The 21,405-nt window shown below is 42.6% G+C and overlaps 1 protein-coding gene across 4 annotated transcripts in view; it reads left to right on the top strand.

Moving 5' to 3' along the window:
* LOC147010604 (adhesion G protein-coupled receptor G6-like) overlaps positions 1-21,405 on the top strand; it is a 72,422-nt gene that overhangs the window by 40,981 nt on the left and 10,036 nt on the right. For 3 of the 4 annotated variants that reach the window (XM_085860282.1, XM_085860281.1, XM_085860283.1), the window contains exons 13-25: positions 1,594-1,633; positions 8,426-8,484; positions 9,708-9,889; positions 10,808-10,922; positions 11,471-11,526; positions 16,428-16,596; positions 17,464-17,626; positions 17,940-18,083; positions 18,257-18,373; positions 19,834-19,876; positions 19,981-20,075; positions 20,902-21,029; positions 21,151-21,405. The exon at positions 21,151-21,405 is cut by the window's right edge and continues 14 nt beyond it. In XM_085860282.1, coding sequence (XP_085716408.1) covers positions 1,594-1,633; positions 8,426-8,484; positions 9,708-9,889; positions 10,808-10,922; positions 11,471-11,526; positions 16,428-16,596; positions 17,464-17,626; positions 17,940-18,083; positions 18,257-18,373; positions 19,834-19,876; positions 19,981-20,075; positions 20,902-21,029; positions 21,151-21,405 — 1,566 coding nt within the window. The remainder of the gene's footprint in view (positions 1-1,593; positions 1,634-8,425; positions 8,485-9,707; positions 9,890-10,807; positions 10,923-11,470; positions 11,527-16,427; positions 16,597-17,463; positions 17,627-17,939; positions 18,084-18,256; positions 18,374-19,833; positions 19,877-19,980; positions 20,076-20,901; positions 21,030-21,150) is intronic. The other variant, XM_085860284.1, reaches the window with a different exon arrangement.

Here is a 21,405-nt window from a genome sequence, read left to right as displayed (position 1 = left end):
GAGTCTCATGAGTGGAGGAGGCCAGTGGGCCGACCACGTGCCTCATGGTTGCAACAGGTTGACCATCATCTCAATGAGATGGGGATGGGCCTGGCATCTGCCTGGGGGATGGCCAGACGGAGGCCCCTGGAGTACCGGCGGAAAGTGGATGCAGCGACGCGCTGTTCTGGCACATGCTCCCATACCTGACCTGACCTGACCTCACTGGATGCGACACCGTTTCAAGCTTCGGAGGCAAGGGGAAGAAAAAAGCATGGGAAACCTGGAAAGCCTGTGATGAGGTCACTGATGTCACTGCAGCATTCTGTGCCTTGGCTGCCATGCCAACTCCTTCAGCCGTAGATGACCACATGGATGCACTGGAGCGTTTTGTTGTTGTGCTCTATGATCGCACCAGTAGCCAGGAACATGTCAATGAGTGTCGCAAGCATCTGTTCACCCAGAATGGCAGATCAATAGATGCTCTCCCACCAACTCGTGAAGCCCTGTAACAGCACGTCAAGAGAGCTACCTACCAAGCCGGCTACTGTTGGGGCCAGATGGTGTCCACACTAGAGCTCCCATCGCCCAGTGACTGGGGGTGAGTTCACACCGATAATGGCTGGGACATCTACTGGACAACCCTCCCAGAGGCAACTGAGGCATGTCAGCAACTACTCAGGTGTGGCTGCAAAAAGGGATGCAGAGGACAGTGCAAGTGTGTCAAGGCTGCACTCCAGTGCACAGCTCTATGTCACTGTGGTGGGGAGTGTACAAGAGAGTAGAACTGGGACAAGAAAGATCACAGATGATAATTATGTAACATGTACACATGTATCCATGCATCATAGTAGACTCTGTTACCTGGATCTAGAGGTTCAACTGTATAAATTTGACTCTGTACGTTGATGTTAGGATCAAACAGAAGCACTTCCTCTGAGTTCAAGAGTGTTAAATGAACAACATCATTCCATGGTGCTTGATAACAGTTTTTTTGAAGAGTTTGTTGTAGAAAACCGTCCAAAAGTGCAAAAATGCACCAAAAAATGACCAAATAAATGGTTTATTCACGCTTTGTCACGTTTATTTGTTATTTCTTATTTGCTAGAATCTATATTTAGTTAAATAAAACCACTGGTATGCTTCTTAAATATAGTTGTATCCACATGTATCCTCCTTGTACAACACAAAATCGGCTATTTTGTAAAATGGCCGCCATTTTGGCTCTGGGAAGAATCTGGAATGTCCCTATATCCAAAAATCTTTGTAAGATACTGCCCTAGCAGTGTGCCAAATTTCATGCTTGTATCACTAAAGGCACATTTTTTTCACATATCTGCCGGACTATCCAGGATTGTGTCCAATAGCCAAGGAGACTGTTTAGGCAACACCAGCGCTCTGCACAGAGTATGGTCCCAACGGATGGATGGATCATAATATTATTTAAAATAAAAATAAATGATATAATATGACATGAAATAAAAATTGATTTTCGATCGAAAATGTTTTTTTTATGGTGAGTTCTAAGATTCAAGTGCATGAGGTTGAAATTAAAGTTGAAAACTTTAGACAAGTGTATGTCAAAGTGACCGAGCGTGTTGTATGTGCCATCAGAGTGAAAGAAGTGCCAGCAGGTGGTCGTGCAAAACGATCGGTATGTCAACAATCCCACGACACTCTGAACATGGTTTTTTTAAAATCATATTCTTGCCGAGTTAAAACTTACTTTATCACTTTTTAAATGTGTATTTTATTTTTTTCAAAGGAACATTACATGAGAAGAATTCTAAATAATGGCTTGGTGTTATGGTTTTGATTTCCTATTATGATTTTACATTGTTTAAGTGTCACGCACACACCTTCACAACACAAGTTACGCACGCACCATCAGACAAGCACGTTAACATCACCAGACTTGACCTCAGACAAACAACAACTGAGCTTGGGGGAAGTGACGTCACTTCCTAGTCACTCTGTGTACATACTAGCGAAACCATTTTAATGATGCCACGTTTCTCTGTACAATCAGTGAGGGCAATTGATGAAGAATTTCCTCCGCCCCATGGAAACCCAACTTATGGTTGTTTGTCCGTGCTCCATACTTTTTTCAATGCCCAAGCACCAAGCAAGGCAATAGTACGAATCATTACCTCCACCACAGAAGGTGGATGGAGGTTATGTTTTCACCCCTGTTTGTCTGTGAGCATGACACCTCAAAAACTTGGTGATGCATTCGGAATAAATTTGCTGGACTGTTTGGGTGTGTGACAAGGACAAATTTATTAGATTTTGGTGAAGATCTGAATCTGGATACGAGAATTTTTTAAAGTCATTCTTCACCATTGAGAGATGGGTTCAAAAGCAATACATAGCACAATATTTCAAAAAGTTGTGGACGGATTGTGACAAAACTTCATGGATGAGTTGGGTGGGTGATGAGAACAAGCCGATTCGATTTTAATTCAGGTCCCAATACAGAACCGGCCTCTCAGTTGGATGCAAAACGTAAACTGTTCAGTCTGGTGGAGGCGTGCACTTCACTGAGTGCCGTTCTAGTTTTTATGGTCCTTGTTCTGACATGTTCAGGGTTCGAACTGCCAACCTCCCAGACGGATGCTCTAAACCATTATGCCACCAACTCTTGTTCATTTTCTGTTCCAATTATTCAAGACTGATTATGAAAGGAGAATACTTTTATCAAATAATTTTGTTTAGATCTCCCCTTGATTTGCCATAAAAGCTTTTATGTTTCCATTGATGGGGTTTTTTTTATCAATCATAGGACACACACACACACACACACACACACACACACACACACACACACACACACACACACACACACACACACACACACACACACACACACACACACACACACATACACTACCAGTCAAAAGATTTAGAACACCCCCATGTTTTCCAGTTTTTACTGAAATTTAAGCAGTTTAATGTTTCAATGTACTCTGAAATTAAAGCATAGAACAAATGAACAATTGCAGATTAAAAAGAAATCATGGCATTGTTTTGTTGAACAAAATTTAATCTAAATTTTTGACTTGTCAAAGTCGCCACATTTTGCAGATATAACAGCCGAATATACTCGTGGCATTCTTTCTCCAATGGAAATCAAATATTGTTCGCAAAGTTCTTCCCAACACTGTTGCAGAAGTTCCCACAAATGTGTTGCACTTGTAGGTTGCTTTGCTTTCACCCTTCTGTCCAGTTCATCCCAAACCAGCTCGATGGGGTTTAAGTCTGGAGACTGTGCTGGCCATTCCATGATTTGAAGCCTACCGTCTTGTTCTTTTCTTCTAAGGTAGTTCTGACATAGCCTGGAGGTATGTTTTGGGTTGATATCTTGCTGTAGGATGAACCCCTGACCAATGAGGCAGAGACCAGAGGGTATTACATGGCGCTGCAAAATGCTGTGGTCACCCTGTTGCTTCAGGGTGCCAGTCACTCTGTGCAAGTCGCCGAATGGATCCAGCAAAAGAGCCCCAGATCATCACGCTTCCTCCTCCACGTTTGACAGTTGGTGTCACACAATGAGGAACCATCCTTTCGCCCACTCAACGGCGTACAAAAACCCTGCGTGATGAACCGAAGATTTCAAATTTTGATTCATGGTCCATAAGACCTTCTTCCAGTTTTCACTAGTCCATTGGCGGTGCTTCATGGCCCAGGAAAGCCTCTTTTTCTTATTTTGCCATCTTAGCAATGGCTTTCTTACTGCCACTCGACCTGTCAAACCTGCAGCTTGAAATCTTCTCTTCACAGATGAAACTGAGACTTCCTGACTTCGACCAGTGTTAAGCTGTGCTTGAAGCTGCTGTCCTGTGAGCCGCCTATCATGCAAGATGTTGACTCTCAGAAACTTGTCTTCTGATTGTGTTGTGGCTTTGGGTCTGCCAGACCTCTTCCTGTCAGAGTTTCCTCCAGTTTCCAAGTGCCTTTTGATGGTGTAGGAAACTGTACTCACTGACACCTTGATTTTTCTTTTCAATTTCTCTAAACGAAAGATCTACACCTTTAAAGGTTATAATGGTCTGTCTGTCTTCCTTTGTTAATTGTCTTTTTCTCGCCATTTTGATAGCAATATACTACAACCTGCAGTGCAATATTGTCCAAATAATGCTTCAGAGGGTGTAGCAACACAGTCTGTTCCAACAGTGCTTTTATACAGACAAAGGGTTTATAACTAATCAACAAAAGTTGGGAAACCTGTAGGAATTGTTGACATCAACTTTCAAGGCTTAATTTACTTCCATTGCTTCAGAACAGCTGCAGTTGCTAACCCAGTACTTGTTCCCTGAAAAGGGCCTACATAACAACTCTGAAATTTACATTATTTTTTCAGTTTTTGATAACCTAAACTTTTTTTAACTTCTGGCAGTTTACTGCTTAGCTTTGTGGCATTTCAGGTTATTCAGTGGACTTGAACTGCTTAAATTTCAGTAAAAACTGGAAAACTTGGGGTGTTCTAAAACTTTTGAATGGTAGTGTGTATGTATATATATATATACATATATATATATATATATATATACATATATATATATATATATATATATATATATATATATACATATATATATATATATATATATATATATATATATATATATATATATATATATATATATATATATATATATATATATACATATATATATATATATATATATATATATATATATATATATTTCTTCTTCTTCTTTCGGCTGCTCCCGTTAGGGGTCGCCACAGCGGATCATCCATATGATCCGCATATTGATTTGGCACATGTTTTACGCCGGATGCCCTTCCTGACGCAACCCTGGTCACTTCTTACGACACAGGGATATGGTACACCTATTTTAACCGGGGTATACACCGACCCAGTACAATGGTACTCATTTTGCCGACCTCGGAAGGATGACAGGCTGAGTCAACCCCCTGGTGTATTAATTCAGAGGCCCAACGGGGCTTGAACTCAGGACCTTTTGGATCCCAAGCCGCTGCCCTAACCACTGCGCCAACACCAGGCTCAATATATATATATATATATATATATATATATATATATATATATATATATATATATATATATATATATATATATATATATATATATATATATATATATATATATATATATATATATATATATATATATATATATATATATATATATATATATATATATATATATATATATATATATATATATATATATATATATATATCTTTATATATATCTTTATATATATATTTATATCTTTATATATATATATATATATATATATATCTTTATATATATATATATATATATATATATATATATATATATATATATATATATATATATATATATATATATATATATATATATATATATATATATATATATATATATATATATATATATATATATATATATATATCTCTATATATATATATATATATATATATATATATATATATATTGTTGTGGTTGACGAAATTCACAAACCACCATTCAGGTCCCTTAGGTGAGATATCTCTGTAAGTATATGTGTAGTAAGGCCCAAACCCGTTGTCTAGAGGGAATAAATGTCATTCATGCGGGCTGCGACTCTTCTGGATAGCCGTTTTTCTTTTACTATCTTTATTTTGGACCAGCCGCCATTACTACCACCACCAACCACGTCTCAACAGCCATCACAACAACAACCACCAACCACAACGCCGCTTCACAACAACAACCACCAACCACAACGCCGCTTCACAACAACAACCACCAACCACAACGCCGCTTCACAACAACAACCACCAACCACAACGCCGCTTCACAACAACAGCCACGACCTTTACCGTCACAACTCGCCACCATCGCATCACCGTCATTCCCACGCCACTTGTGGGCGCCGATGCTGGACTCGTGCGGGGCGCGCACCGAGCAGCGTGTTCAGAGACATCACAGACTTTCCGCAGAAAACGGATCAAAAACGACTCACGCCCACTTTTGTTCCGTCCAATCGGCGAGCTGGGGCGAATTGGCCCCGCCTCCAGGGCGTTGGAGTGAGGACGCTATATGCAAATTCATGGATCAAAAAGCATTCACGCCCACTTTTCCTCGGTCCAATGGGGAGCCAGTTAGAGAGGTGAAGGGTCGGAGGAAAAGGGTCAAGGGTGAAAGAGCGAAGCCACGGGGCTTATATAAACGGCTGCGTTCGTCAGTAAAGGCAGTTGTGCGGAGTTCAAGAGAGTCGTCGGTGGAGCTGGAAAGAAGTGGGAGAAGTCAAGAGTGAAGAGTTGGGACGAGCCAAGAGAGGAGATGGAGAGGGCGAGTAGACGGAGCTGTGGAGAGGTGACGGCGCCGAAGGCGGACGAGGGGGTGCTCGCGTCGGTGCCGGGAGCTGCAGAGGGAGAGGCCAGCAACGCGACCGAGGTCGAGGAGGAGACGCTCGCCGCGGGACCCGAGACAGGGTGATATCCTCCTTCCCCCGAGCATCAGCAACCCCCTCCTGTTTCCCCCCCACGCTGAGATAGTGCGACAAGGGGGCCCCCTTTCCCACCCCCTACCAGACACTGTCCACGAGGCCCGCGGAGTTGGGGCGCCACCGCCGCTCTGCGTCTCATCATCAGACGGGTAGGCCCGACCCGGTCTCGGCCCCAGGTCCGCCTCATCCTTGAGGGTGGTTCTTTTTCTTTTGTTTTGGGTACATGTGTTGTCGGCGCCGTCTGTGAAGTAAAATTGTATAAGTGTTGCCGTGTGCTCGGTAGTCGGATAGATCTGCATTGTTGCATTTGCTTTTTGTGTAATATTGCATTGTCTTCTTCTTTTACATGTGCTTTTGGTGGAATTGTATATGTGTGCTTTCCGTTCATCGCGAAATAAATGTGCTTCATGTTGAACTGTTTTCCCGCTTCGCTTCGTCTTTTCTTTCATTGAATCTCCATCTTGCTTCACGTAAAGGGTTGGTCGTAGGCTAGAACGCCCGATAATTAATCGAACCGTCGAGGCCGACGAATAACACCGCTCGGTTATCCCGATAGTACGGAACGGGTCGCTTAAAGTGGCCCGTGTCCGAAGTCGACCTGCGGCGAGGTGCGATCGCCCGGTCTACCCTCCGTGTGGGTACTTAGGTAGGTCGAACTTGGCGAGCAACCCTATCCCACGTGGGGGCCGATTGGCACGATCGTGGTGAGACCGAAATTGGCACGATAGTTCTCTTTATATATATATATATATATATATATATATATATATATATATATATATATATATATATATCTCTTTATATCTTTATATATACTGTGTATATATATATATATATATATATATATATATATATATATATATATATATATATATATGTAGCCTGGTGTTGGCGCAGTGGTTTGGGCAGCGGCTTGGGATCCAAAAGGTCCTGAGTTCAAGCCCCGTTGAGCCACTGAATTAATACACCAGGGGGTTGACTCAGCCTGTCATCCTTCCGAGGTCAGCCAAATGAGTACCAGCGTACTGGGCCGGTGTATACCCTGGTTAAAATAGGTATACCATATCCCTGTGTGTCGTAAGAGGCGACCAGGGTTGCGTCAGGAAGGGCATCCGGCGTAAAACATGTGCCAAATCACGATGCGGATCATACGGATGATCCGCTGTGGCGACCCCTAACGGGAGCAGCCGAAAGAAGAAGAAAAGATCTTTATATGTATCTTAAAAATATATATATATATATATATATATATATATATATATACCTTTATATATATGCACACACACACACACACACACATTCACACACACACATACTGTATATATACACACACATGCACACATATAATATATGCACACACACACACATACACATACACGTACACAAACATACACACACAACAATATATTTCAATCTCCTGGAGAACGTATTTTTCTGTGAATTTAAAATGACATTTTGTATTTCTTGTACAATATAATTGCAGGAAATGTTTAGCATGAGATTATACACTACTGGTCCTGTTTGTAAATACAAATGTATATTTATATATTTCACATTGTTTGAAGGCTCATATGAGAATTTTCACATAAATCACATATAGAAGAGACACAAGTCAACATTGGAACTTTAATGTGAATGACAATGTCATTAGGGGTGGACAATGGACAAATACATAGAATCGATGGGATTTTAACCTGAGTTCCAAGCATCACGAGCCGTTGATTATTCAGATGGAAATGTGAAGGGGGCTACAGGCAAACTGTTTCAAAACAATTCTGGATTTAATTAATGTACCTTCGACAGCTTGATGTATGAAAGGAAAACCAACCGAATCGAGGAACTACTCGAAAATGATGTCAGTACAACAAGGCATATGTCCGCTCGCAATCATTTCCAGCCACAGAGGATAATTCCAGAGGCACACCCAAGGAACAGAAACCATTTTGTTATCACGAAATTCCTTCTGCTTTTATTTTCCGCAGGCCCCTTGGCACACTTCACCAACATCCACTCTTGAGGGAACAACCACCGATCTCACCATGTGAGTACCAAAATACACCTTGTGGTTTTGCACCGACGTGATGGGGCATTTTCAAATACCGCTTTAGCAATCTCCTCTTGCCTCAGGTTCACAATGCACGACCGACCACATGGTTCGACACGAGTGAAATCGCATCCAAGGAAATGTAGTTCCTTAAAATGTTTAAGAATAATACTGGAAACAAGGATGACTGGTTTACCACATTTTGAGTGTTCCGATTTATCAATGATCATTGAACTTTTTGAATCTCATTTTGTGTTCAATTTTATGGAGAGGGTTCAGGGTTCTAATGAAGTCTATAATCCTCGATTTATAGAGGAATTGAATAAATAAATAAGTTACAATGTTGTTTTCAGTTTGAAATTAATTTTCTGGTTTTGGAGTATGGTTTCCAAAACTAGGTTTATCTCATTAAGACAGAAAAGAAAGGTTAAGAATTTCTAACAAAGCGTAAAGATTTTTTGTTTTAAATCTTTCCTTTTTTTTTGTTTAGCGTTTTTTTTTATTATTAAATTTTTTTGCTTGAGCTAAAGATTTTAGTTAATTTAATTGATGTTTAACTTTAATTGGATTAGTGCTTCTGTCACAGAATATTATCATGAGAGCAAGCTTCTGCTGTGTACAAAATGACAGCAAGTGCAGTGTAACAACTTCCTTTAACATGCAAATGAAGTTTTGCTTTGCATCAGGTGCGGTTCCTTCCTGTGCATTATCAAAACATTGCATCGGTATGAAAATTTAACAATACCGCGGCTGATTAAACATTGCTGAAATCCACGGTTTCGAAAAGCATTTGCCAATGGGAATGGTGGGGGTAAAGAGAAAAAGCAAGTACAAGGTGCCCCACAAAAATGTGAAACGTTTATTTGATCGACTACCATTTCAAAGTTGTCCCTTCCCCGTACGATGTAGATTTGAGGTGAACACAGGGTGAGAAATTCCACTGGGTACAAGGTCTTTGTGAGTTTTTAACATCTGGGGAAATTGCAACCGGGCTTCCGATTACCCCCCTTTGTGTTAAAGTCATATTCTGGACATTGCCCAAGCATTGAATGACCTTTTGCTCATGGGGGTGAAGATTGATGGATTTGCATGTGCTACTTAATCAGAAACCAGCTGGTCTAGCCAGCCAAGTGATTGTGTCAAATCTTATTCCCATACCTGGTAAAGATGACCGATATTTAAAGGCGTGGAGGTCAGAGTCTGCTTCGTTGTCTGTACAGCAGGTACAACATTGAGATCACGTTGTTGGTGCGGTCAAACACAACAAAAGCATTTGAGGAGACGAAACGACTGGAGATAGAAAAGGAGATCAACAACACTCTCACTAATTCGAGTTACAAACTGAAGGAGCAGCTACACGCAGAATATGTCAGTGTCAAAACGCACAAGGTTGCCACACCAGGTGAGATCAATCATTTTGAACTTGCTGGGTGGCTTGGTTTACAATAAATAATTAATATGAATTGGCTCAAGGTGGTTCCAAGTCACAAATGATCCTATCATCTGTGCTGGTCATCTATGGGCCGGAGCGTTACATTAAGAATTGGGGAATTGAATGAGTGCAGCACATTATAGCTACCAAAGAGCAAGTCAGCTACTTGTTTGTGGAAAGTTTTTGGCTTCACGGCGAAGGCTGGCCATATTTTGCAACAGGAACATTTGGTTTGGCTTCCCCATCTGGAATTGCTGAGTAATAACAAGGAAAATGATTTTGTGTTTGTAATTGAACTCACTCAAACATAGCCATGTCCTTCCTGTGGAAGAGACGCAAAAAAATTCGAACTTGAAGGCCCAGGGTACGTACGTGCAGTCCAACGCAGCAAGTACAAAGTGCAAAGCAATTGAATAAGTACAATGCAATAGGTTCCAGCATTTGTACAGTACCATAAATACAGCACAATATTATACAATTAATGTCAGAGAATATAGGTACTGTAAGTGTCTGTAACAGGTACAAGTACAGTAAAATGTGTAACAGTACAGTAAAACATGATTATATTTCTTTGATGACGATGTGATGCTGTAAGTAGAGCGAGCCATTATGTCCTGTTCCTCATTCAAATGTACTATTGTCGTTATGTTGAGAATGTTGCGAGAATGTTGTGAGAATGCGAGAATGCAACATTATGCAAGAATGTTGTATTTGAAACTTCGGAAGGTGCTTTTTAAACCTGAAACAAAAGTATGTCTCAGGTGACCTTTGGGATGGTGCAACAGGAAGTGATCCTAATTGGCTGTTACCTAAATGGGCACTTCACTTTCACTGTTGTACTTACTGCCGCAGTAGTAACCGTTGTACTCTCTCATGCTTTACTTCCAGGGAGCTGCCCAGAAAACAACATTTGGAAAGAAACTAAAAGCAACACCACCGCTTATGTGAACTGCAGCACAATTACGAACAATCTGGGAATCGACAAGCAGGTGTCACGAGAGTGGTACGTGCATCACATTTGGCTGCTGCGACGGTTCGGTGATCTCATCAAAGTTCACTTCAAAACTTTTGGGACTTGTTGAGACCTCATAGCCACCAATAAGCTCTCGTAGCTAGTTTCAGGCCGAACCTTGTTGAACATCATCTCATTGCTGTGTTTGTGCGTGGGTGCTTGTCTTTCTTGGTTTGGAGTTTTTGTGAGTGTGATCATGATGATCAAAAAGTAAAGTCAAAACATTAATTTCGCACATTTCTGTGATTTCCTCTTGATTTGAAATTCAGTTTTTATTTAATCTTGTTAGAATCCTTCCTCTTAGTGTCCTAAGAGGCCATGGTAAAGTTGTAGAAAGGGCGTATCACAGTTTCAGCTCAACATACTCGTGTCGTGGCAGCCAGAAGGCATCAAAAGCAGAGTTTGGTGAAAATGGATGATTATGGCTATCTGAGTATGGAATGGAAGTCGAATTCCACAGGTATCATTAGCCCAAAGTTTTATCTCAAACTATTTTTTTCTCCCAAGGAGATAAAATGTTTTCCTTTCTGTGTTTCCAGCATAATGGATCCTTCTGGGCTGCATTCAAGATGGCTGGTTTCCAACGAAATTCTTTGTGAGTCTGAATTGTGCTGCAAAATCCAACTTTACTTCATGTTTTGGCATCAAAACTGGTGCTTTACATACTTGTGCGCAAACAAAGTGATGCGAACTTGGGGCATGAAATCTCAGAAACATTGGCATCGGTCCCAGGGTGTTGACATTGCACGGCTCAAAACTAAATCCTTACCATCAGAAGGAATTTTTAACAAGCCAAACTGATTTGTTGACCCCACCCAATCTGGTCTGTGTAAACAACACCTCTTTCCTCCCCTCCCCCCTCTTTCCGCCCCCCCCCCCACTCCAAGACATTTTATCCTTGTTTTCTTCACTGCAACCCAACCAACTGGCAAAACAATAAAAGTTTGCCAAACAAATTTTTTACAACAGAGAAAAAGTTGAATCTTCTTTACAATGTCGCTTTGTTTTTATTCATTTATTTATTTATTTTTACGTTAAATCTTCTCGGAGCTAATTCTGATTGCAGAAAACACTTTGCCTGCTTTGTATCTCATTAACACGGTGGTAAAGACATTTGTACAATTGTTTGAAAATTATTTCTTAGACCATCCAGGACCCCATTCGCGGACACAGAGAGCAGGTGGCATCCCATCCGTGAAACCTATCTGGGACCCCGGAGCAAGCTTAATTGAGGATTAGTTAACTTCATAGAAGATTAGTTTCTATCTTTAGGAAAGTTGAGATAGAAAGCATGTACGATTTGTAAAATCCGGAATCTTTTTGTTTCTAATTCTCCATTACCTTCCTCTCTGCATCCTTCTTTTATTTCTGCACCACTCTATCCCCAATGCTTCTTCAATGACGTCATTTCCGGAGATGTTCGGAATGTTGTTGATACAGAGGGTCCCTGCTATGTCTCCCCACTATTCGCCGTTTCGCACATAAGTCCATAAGTTACTTTGGAACATTTTCATTTTACAGTCCATCCAACAATTTCCCGCACTAACGTCCATTGGATGGAAGACCAGTTACCAGGCGTTCCACCCCACAATGCACTGCATCCTCTCCCTCTCAGACTCGCTATCTCATGCTCTGCATTGTTGGAGTAATGCTGCCACGTACTGTGCCGTACTGTATTGTACTGCACTTTCATGTTTGTGGACTTTACCATGGTAATCGTTGGACAATGAGTGATAAGCAAAGTGGTAACGAAAAGGGTGAACCTGCATGTAAGCAGCAACACAGTTGTGTAACTCTAGATGTCAAATTACACAGAGTGAAACAAAATTAGAATGGCGAACGACCAGCCGATATCGCTTGCTATCTCATTTGCTGCCACGGACTGTTCAACCTCCTTTTTTTAAAACGCTGAGGGCCATGCAGGCGGCATGGCATGACACGTAGCACGCAAGATGTGTCGTTCGAGGTGCTGCAGGCACGATCGAGGTGGGCGTGTTGGCCATAGTGGGAGTGGTTACCGCAGAAGCTCTTCGTGAGGTCCCGTGTGGACACTGCAGGGGGTCGCAGCATGAGTGTTGGGTTTCACGGCATGAGTGCATGTGCTGGTGAAAGCTGGAGCCTGGGTCCTTGGGGGAAACCACGTGTCTTAGTGGGAAGGATAATTTCGAGGGCAAAGGACTGATATAGGCAGCTTGACAGAGATGATTTGAGATTTTCAAGGTGTAACACCACTAAGTTATCATTATAAAGTCATTAAAAGTTATGGTAAAGTGATGGACCACATCCCCCCTTAATTACACCAATTCTTACGGTGAAAAATTACCCGCTATCCTGCCATTTCATTCCAAGTCCAACTTTTCGAAAATGCATCTTGGACATATAGTGAGGATCCACTGTACAGGATCCTATTTGCCATCCCATAAATCTCTCCTATGGAACTGCTCTATCCCCATCTATCTCACAAGTGTGTTTTATGAAATACTTTTGCTCTATTGCTGTGTTGCGGACTCGGGGTTCGAGGCTCACCATGAGGGGAAGCGCTCGGGTCCCTCTCGAACGGCCGGTCCTGAGCCCACCAGGCACAGATCACTCCACGCACCGACAGGTTGCTGGGCAACCATGAATGCCAATTGGCACGGCCAATCCGGGAAGGGTTACACTACTTCACGTGATACCTTACCAGTGGGCACTGGTCAATTAGGGTCACGTGCCCTCAATGCGTACTTGTGTTAAACTTTCCATACCAGGTGCAGCCGAGCGGCGCTGCCAAGTACGCACCGCCTAATAAACAGATTGTTGGGGTCGAACCTCCTGATGATTAAGCTAATGGGTAGACCATGCTGGACCGATGGAGGAAAATATGAAACGAGTTGGGTACATTTATAACAAGCAATTTATTACAGCAAGGTGAGGAAAATTATGTGGCACGTTAAAAAGGGTTTATTCACAAAATGTACAACAGGGGAAGGCAAGGAATTTGTGGGTGCAGCAAAAGAAAGTACAATTATTCATAAAAGAGAGAGTGCAGAGTTACTCTAATATGAACTTCGACAATCTTACCTATGTTACACAGGTTACAGACACAAACAAACACACACACACACACACACGTGAATAAATTGGAGTTCGCCCAGAAAGAAGAGAAGCAGTTGAGGTGTAGGCAACCTTATTGTACCCGGCACGGTCGACAGACCTACGCAACTCAATTGCTTTGGAAGGAGGAGGAGGGAAGAAAACTGGGTTATCTGCAGTGCACGAGTGGGAGGTGCAAAAATGTGTTGCGGCGTGATGCAAGAGGAAGGTGTGAAAGGTGTGAATCGGTAATGCTCTTTGAGTGGACGAGGCACAGATTGAGACAAGATGCGTGAGAGAAAGCTTAACGGGGATGTGTGAGAAAGTCTGCAACTTGAAATGAATATTGCCTGCGGAACGCAGCCAAAGCAGAGCGCCGATGAGCCGGCAATGACGCTGGTACATCTTGGAAACTGCTCGCTCCGCTCCATTCACCTCGCTCGGTTGCACTCGGCTTGGTGAAGGCTTCAGAGAGATTCAGCTTGGAGGCTGGAGGAAAGGGAGAGATTGATCCTGATTTGCTCTCTTTTGTAGAGCCTGGAGTGTAGGAGGGGGTCAAAATGTGGATCAAAAGAGCCTGTAGGTATTCCCAAGCTCCCCCATTGGTGCACAGCCATCACCCCGTGTTGTAGCCACGCTCCACCCGGCTCCGGAGCCAAAAATGGCCTCAGTTGCTTCCGAGCTTGGCCACACGGAACAGCTCTGCAAGTAAAATTGGCCGAGGGTTTTCGTGAGTGCTCTCCGGCCCTGAACGTGCGCTGAACTCCATTCGAGCGTTGTTATTTAGCGGAATGCCAAAGCTACCCGCACGTCATTGAACGAACCCTGGCACATGTTTGCTTCGAGTTACACGCCGAAACACTCCGGTTCACAATGTCCTTCATTCCCCCGGCATTCTCAGAGACTGTGGTGAGCGTCCAGGGAGCTAACTGTGGTTGGAGTGGTTTGTAGTTGTTATGAGGATTAGGAAGCGCTGTGGCATTTGTGGTGAAGGCGTTGAAGCGTTGAGAGTGGTTGAAGTGTTTATAGTGAGGAGACTGAAGGGGTTGGTCACGGTTGTGGCGTTTACGGTGAAGAGGTCAGGCGTAGGTTGTTGTGGGTATTTTTATAAGGTGTTTGTAGTGATCATGGTGAGCGTTGTAGTGTTGTGAGGGTCTAAAGTGTGGCGTCGGTTGGTTTACGGCGTGCCGTTTGATCAGGAAATGATGCGCATATGCAAATTAGCTTGATTGCTGCGCCTTCTTGACGCTTCGCAGATAGCGTTACTGGCCTGACGTGCATGCTTGCGTGGTTTTGTGTGAAATAAAAGGAAGTAAAATAAATGAAAAATAAGGGCTTGAAGACCCAGCTAAAAGCCCTACACAATGCATGTTGTCCCATATACCCACTAGACCATATGGAAGGGCTAACTAGACCATATGGAAGGACCATATGGAAGTCCCATATACCCATATGGAAGGGCTAACTGAACGAATACTAACGAGATAACCATCTTGGGGTCGCAATATGTTGGGTGCCATTGCCTTGGAGGAGTGCCAGTTTTGCAGAGCCACAGCAGCTGGTTGTTTAAGTCGCTACACTCTCTCCCCTTCCCCCCCCCACCCCCTTCACCCCCATCCGGCAACCCAACCTTCTTATTTACAGGCTACTGTCTTTCCTTCCCTTCTCTCTCTCCTCTTTTACCTCTTCGCTCATTCCCTTGTTCCGTTGCATACCACTTGTTGCTCCACTGTCAATTTGTTGCCTCATTGCCCTCTATCCCCTCACTCTTCCACGACCCTCGATCTTGGAAATATTTTTTGAAGGGTCTCTTGAAAACGTTTACCTTTTCGTATCATTGCACAATGTGAGTGATTGGGCTTAATAATTACTCCCGTTAGGTGAGATATCGCTGGCACCATGGCCAAATTCCAAATTCCTACCCCAACCAGCAGTGGCAAAATCATTCCCTCAGCCAATGACGTTACCCCCACAGTCTTGTGCTGCATGTGAACAAAGAAGATGACGAATACTTCCATTTATATTCAGCACCGACCTATCTTTTGTGGCCTTACACACGACCTCACACACGAAGAGTGCTTGTTAAATTTCCATCTTTATGGAAAAGTCCGACAAAAACATTGGGCAAGTTTGTTGTTGGTGGTGGTGGTGAAATTTGAATGTACTTTTGGGTAGAAATACTTTGTGTACAACAACATAGCAGAAGAATCTGAACAGGATTTTTTGTTTTTTTGCTTTTCTTCCAAAAATAATACTTGGTGATGAATACATTTCGATAAAAGTGTACACCGAGTTTTAACTCGCCTTCTTTACTCTGTGCACATTTTCAATCCTAAATAATTTGATCGAATTGAAAATGCATTTTCTATTCTACGCTGTTTCAACGTAAGACGCTTGACCAGATACCTGCCTCATCCTTCACAGGCTTCCCTCCTTCATCTCTGACCTCGGATTATGTGAGCAACATGGTGAACGAGCTCAATGAGCTCATTGATTTTCCAAGCGTCTCGTCGGACGTCGCCACCAATGTGGTGACCATGATCAGCAGCATCCTGGATGCACCTGAACATACTTTGCATCGATCCTCTGAAAAGTGAGCTTCAATGAATTTGAGCTTCCTTTCGAGGGAACCTCGAGCTATTTTCTGTGTTTTTATCTTGTTTGCTGACTTCAATTGGTTGAGGTTCTTTTCTATTGATTGGTCAATTCGGTCTGACATTATTGATGTGCTTGGTTGTGCAAATTAGGTATTCAGTCAAAGTAAACTTCCTGTTTTCCCGTTTTTTTATGCCTCCGTGACAAATTTGCCGGAGGCATTATGTTTTTTGGTTGTCCGTCCACGATAGGTTTTTCATTATCATGATAACTTAAGAATGGCTGAAAGGATCCAAGTCAAACTTGGTCCAAGTATGTATAATGATGTAAAGATAAACTGATTAGATTAATTATTAAATACATGGGTCTGTACTCATGAAAAAGCTAGAAGGATTGAAAGCAGGTTTACAGACTAGCAAGGGGTATGGGGAAGGAAGAACACAAAATGATTAACAATTGCCCAGAGAGTTGGGGAATTGAGAAGAATCAACATGTGCAGAAGAGATTGTGGATGTGCATGGGTGAGCACATGACGTGGTAATGGACAGCACATTTCAAACTTAAAGTAAGGAGGATGGGCCGATGGACACGGGGAGACAATTCTTCAGAGGGAATAATAAGGGGATGAATGAATGCAGGTGGGCAACCAGTCTGGACTTGGGGAGGTGAGCAGGTGAAGGTTTTTTGAAGAACGTGTGCAAGGTGTGATGGCTTTGGCAGGGTAGAGGTTTTTTTTTTAAACATGCATCCCTTTAACCTCACAACCACCCCAAAACACTTAACTACACATCCCCCTCTCCCTCCCCTCTCTCATCACCCTAACATCTGTATCCATTTCTAAATGTCATTCATTTTTACTCTTTAGGTTGATAAACGTCGTCGATTCACTGGGTCGAAAGCTGGACATGAAAGCTCCGAACTTAACCATCGCCTCCAGTAATCTTGCCCTGACTGTGGTCAAAATGGATCCCAGTGCTGGGTACCAGAACCTCACGTTTGCGATACATCATGTCACAGACAACCTGCAGGTGAGATTGCAACAACTCCAAAGTACTGCAAAAATAATAGATCTGATGATTTCCTGCCGTTTAATACATAGGAAGCCGTCATGCTTACTGTAGAGTGGATCTGACTTCAGCAAGTTTACCAGACCATTGCTTTACTTGTATGAGGAATTTGTCACTTGGTCAAGAACACAAGATCTTCGAGTCGATGCTTTCGGCAGAACAGTATCCTCCTCTTGCTGCAAACACACCAGGCAACAGCGTTCTTGTCAGATTAATCCCCGTCACGATGATGTATACACCGTCTCTCTTCGGCCCTTCGTCTGAGCGTGCGCAGGTGAGCTTGGTGGAGGACGGACAAGATGGTCTGAAGGAAGTCATCCACCTTCCAGCCTCGTTGCTCAAGAATATGGATCCAGCAAAGCTGCCAGGCACCCCACGTACACAGTTTGCCTTCTTTAACCAGAAAACCATTTTTCAGGTAAGTTGTACATCAGGGAACGTGCTTTGACGCTGTAACATTTTATCTCCATTTCGCTGGAGTCGATTTGTCCATTGTTATTGCAAAATTTGTCGTCTCGGATTGAAATCACAATTTATCTGTCATGATTGAAAATCGTTGTCTCATTTATTATTCGCGTCCAATTTCAACAGGGGAAGAGGAAACCGAGCAGCAAGGTGATATCTGCCAGCATCGGAAACTCGAGCATCAAAGACCTTGGCAACAGTGATCGGATTAGAATTGTATTAAAACACGAGGTTGCTAATAAGGTGCGTGTGAAAGTCCTCGTCGTTTCATCTCATCTCGCTCATTTATCAATAAATTATCGATCAGCCTTGCAAAACAAAAACATTCCTTTTTGTTGTTTTTTTTTTCTGCTAAAATGTTTGGTCATTTTTTAAAACAACGATTTAGCCATTTGTAATATTTCTAGCATAAAAGTTGTGGGTTGGTAGGATGGCCTAGATGTATGCTCACTCGCCCCTAAGCAGCAGTCTAGCCTGGGTTCAATATTATCGGCCCAACTATAAACTGTCGTCCTGGTGTATTTCACTGTGTGCCGTGGATGTTAAACTGGGCGTCCCGTTTGCCAAAATTAGTTGGTGGACGTTGGGATTCCCATGTTGTCCTTCGTGACCAGGAGGCAAGCTGTCACCGGCACTTGAACAAAATCCAAATTCCAGCCCTAACTATTTAATCGAGCGTCAGGCCTGGCCAAGTCATTCACGAGAACAGTTTGTGAAAGACTTGTGCCAAAAACTCCCACAATAAAATGTGGCCTTTAAAATAAGAAAAAGATGGAACTCGAAGGGCACTCGGTGGAGCGCATACCTCCGCCACATAATGCCTCATCCATGAGTACATATCTGACCCAATGCATTTTTTGAGATATCGTACTATATATCGTTTTTGGCCCTAATCTCTCAATGGTGAAGAATGACTTCAAAAATTTAATAATTCTCGTATCGAGATCCGGATTCGGATCTTCACCAAAATCTAATCAGTTCGTCCTTGTCGCACACCCAACTTGCCCACCAAATTTAATCCGGATCCGTCCACAACTTTGAGACATCCTGCACACAGACAAACAGACAGACAGACAGAGAGGGGTGAAAACATAACCGCCTTCACCTTCGGTGGTGGCGGTAATATAACTTGTGGTATTTTATTATGCTCCACAGTATGCACTCATTCAAGGACTGTTCTCTTCGAGGATAGTACAGTGCAGTCCCATTCTGAAATAATGGAAAAAATTGTCAGTAATTTTACAAGAGGTTAAAAAGGCAACGGTCTGACAGTGGTGACCCATTAGAACAGAAAAAAAAATATTAAAAATCAAGGGAATGACCGGGAAAAGAGGAAGGGAGGAAACACAGTGAATATGCAAAGGGTGCATTCGATCGTGTGAGGTTAATGGGGTTGAAAAAAGATCACTGGTAGGATTGGGTGATGACACGAGATGGTGGTGCACCACCTACTTCAAGTGCTGGAGAGAAGAGCAATTTTACACCCCTTTGAAGGGCGGTTCATGCGGAATGAGGGAGAGGTGGGATGGATTGGGGGACTGAGAAGGGGTCGCAGTTTGGCAAATTTTTTTCATTCCAACGACTCGTCCACAGAAAGCATCTGTCCATTATAATGAGTCTCCACTGTGTCGTGTTTATAAAAGTCCTTAATTTGTGTTTTCCTCCAGCAAAGTCCTAAAGGAATATTTTTGTGCACTTTACAGAATGCAAACCGAAGATGTGTATTCTGGAGCCTTACAGAAAAAGGTGTGTGCAGTGTCGTCGGGTTATTTGTACCTTTCCACTTTTGTGCGTATGAAACATCCATGAGGCTCCTGAAACTTCTTGTGTGTATTTTTTGTTTTCCGCAGATTGGAGGGAAGATGGATGTCGAGTTGAGAATGAAAGTAACAGTGAAATGACTGTTTGCTCTTGTGATCATCTCACCCACTTTGCTGTTTTACTGGTGCGTGACTGTATTTACAGTTAATGTGTTGCACACTGTACTAACTAGCATAGGCTACCACCAAACCAACTATTCCAACCACTATACCTTGACATGTATCAATTAACATTCATACCCACCCTACCCCTCTTTCCTCCCCACATCCATTGTTTGTCCAAGTCTCTCTATATTTTGTCCTTCAATCCTGCTGTTGGTGTCTGCCTGTCTGTCTGTGTCTCCCTTTCTTTCTCTCTGTGTCTCTGTCTCTCTCTCTCTCTCTCTCTCTCTCTCTCTCTCTCTCTCTCTCTCTCTCTCTCTCTCTCTCTCTCTCTCTCTCTCTCTCTCTTTCTCTTTCTCTTTCTCTTTCTCTTTCTCTTTCTCTTTCTCTTTCTCTTTCTCTTTCTCTTTCTCTTTCTCTTTCTCTTTCTCTTTCTCTTTCTCTTTCTCTTTCTCTTTCTCTTTCTCTTTCTCTTTCTCTTTCTCTTTCTCTCTCTCTCTCTCTCTCTCTCTCTCTCTCTCTCTCTTTCTCTCTCTCTCTCTCTCTCTCTCTCTCTCTCTCTCTCTCTTTCTCTTTCTCTTTCTCTTTCTCTTTCTCTTTCTCTTTCTCTTTCTCTTTCTCTTTCTCTTTCTCTTTCTCTCTCTGTCTCTCACTCTCTCTCTCGTTCCATTTTTCTGTTGCATCCTGGTCTGTTGAATGTTCTCACTCTTCTGTGAGCCTTGATTCTGGATACAGAAAATGTCTATCTCCCCACCCCACCCCCACATATTACAAAGATCACTTGCCTTATGGAATTGTTTCACAAAAGACCATCAATGAAAGACCAACATGCTCTTACTCTCTTTACAGGATTTTATGGGTAAAAGTGATAATTATACCAAAGAGCAGAAAAGCATCCTGACCATAATCACACACATTGGTTGCGGAATCTCAGCCATATTCCTCGCCCTGACACTATTAACCTACCTGTTTCTCAAGTGAGTAAAGTGCCGAAGAATTCCAGCGTGCGTGCGGGAGAAAGCGGGATGTTCAAAATGCATTCTCGTTCATCGTCGCATTGCACCGCAAAGCCCATGTGTGTCTGTGTGTCTTTTGCAGTAAATTACGAAAGGACCATCCATCTAAGATCCTCCTTAATCTGTGCCTGGCCCTGTTTATGCTCAATCTCGTGTTTCTCCTCAACTCCTGGATTGCAATGATGGAGACTCCAGCCATGTGTACCGCTATCGCGGCTGTTCTTCACTACTTCTTTCTTGCCTCAATTACCTGGATGGGTCTCGAGGCAGCACACCTATACATCGTCATCATAAGAGTTTTCAATACCTATGTGCACCATTACATTCTCAAGTTCTC

Source organism: Eptatretus burgeri, chromosome 16 (assembly GCF_056783735.1).
Source record: "Eptatretus burgeri isolate ZD-2024b chromosome 16, Ebu_testis_v1, whole genome shotgun sequence".
NCBI classification, from domain to species: domain Eukaryota; kingdom Metazoa; phylum Chordata; class Myxini; order Myxiniformes; family Myxinidae; genus Eptatretus; species Eptatretus burgeri.
This window is presented reverse-complemented; position numbering and strand designations above follow the sequence as displayed.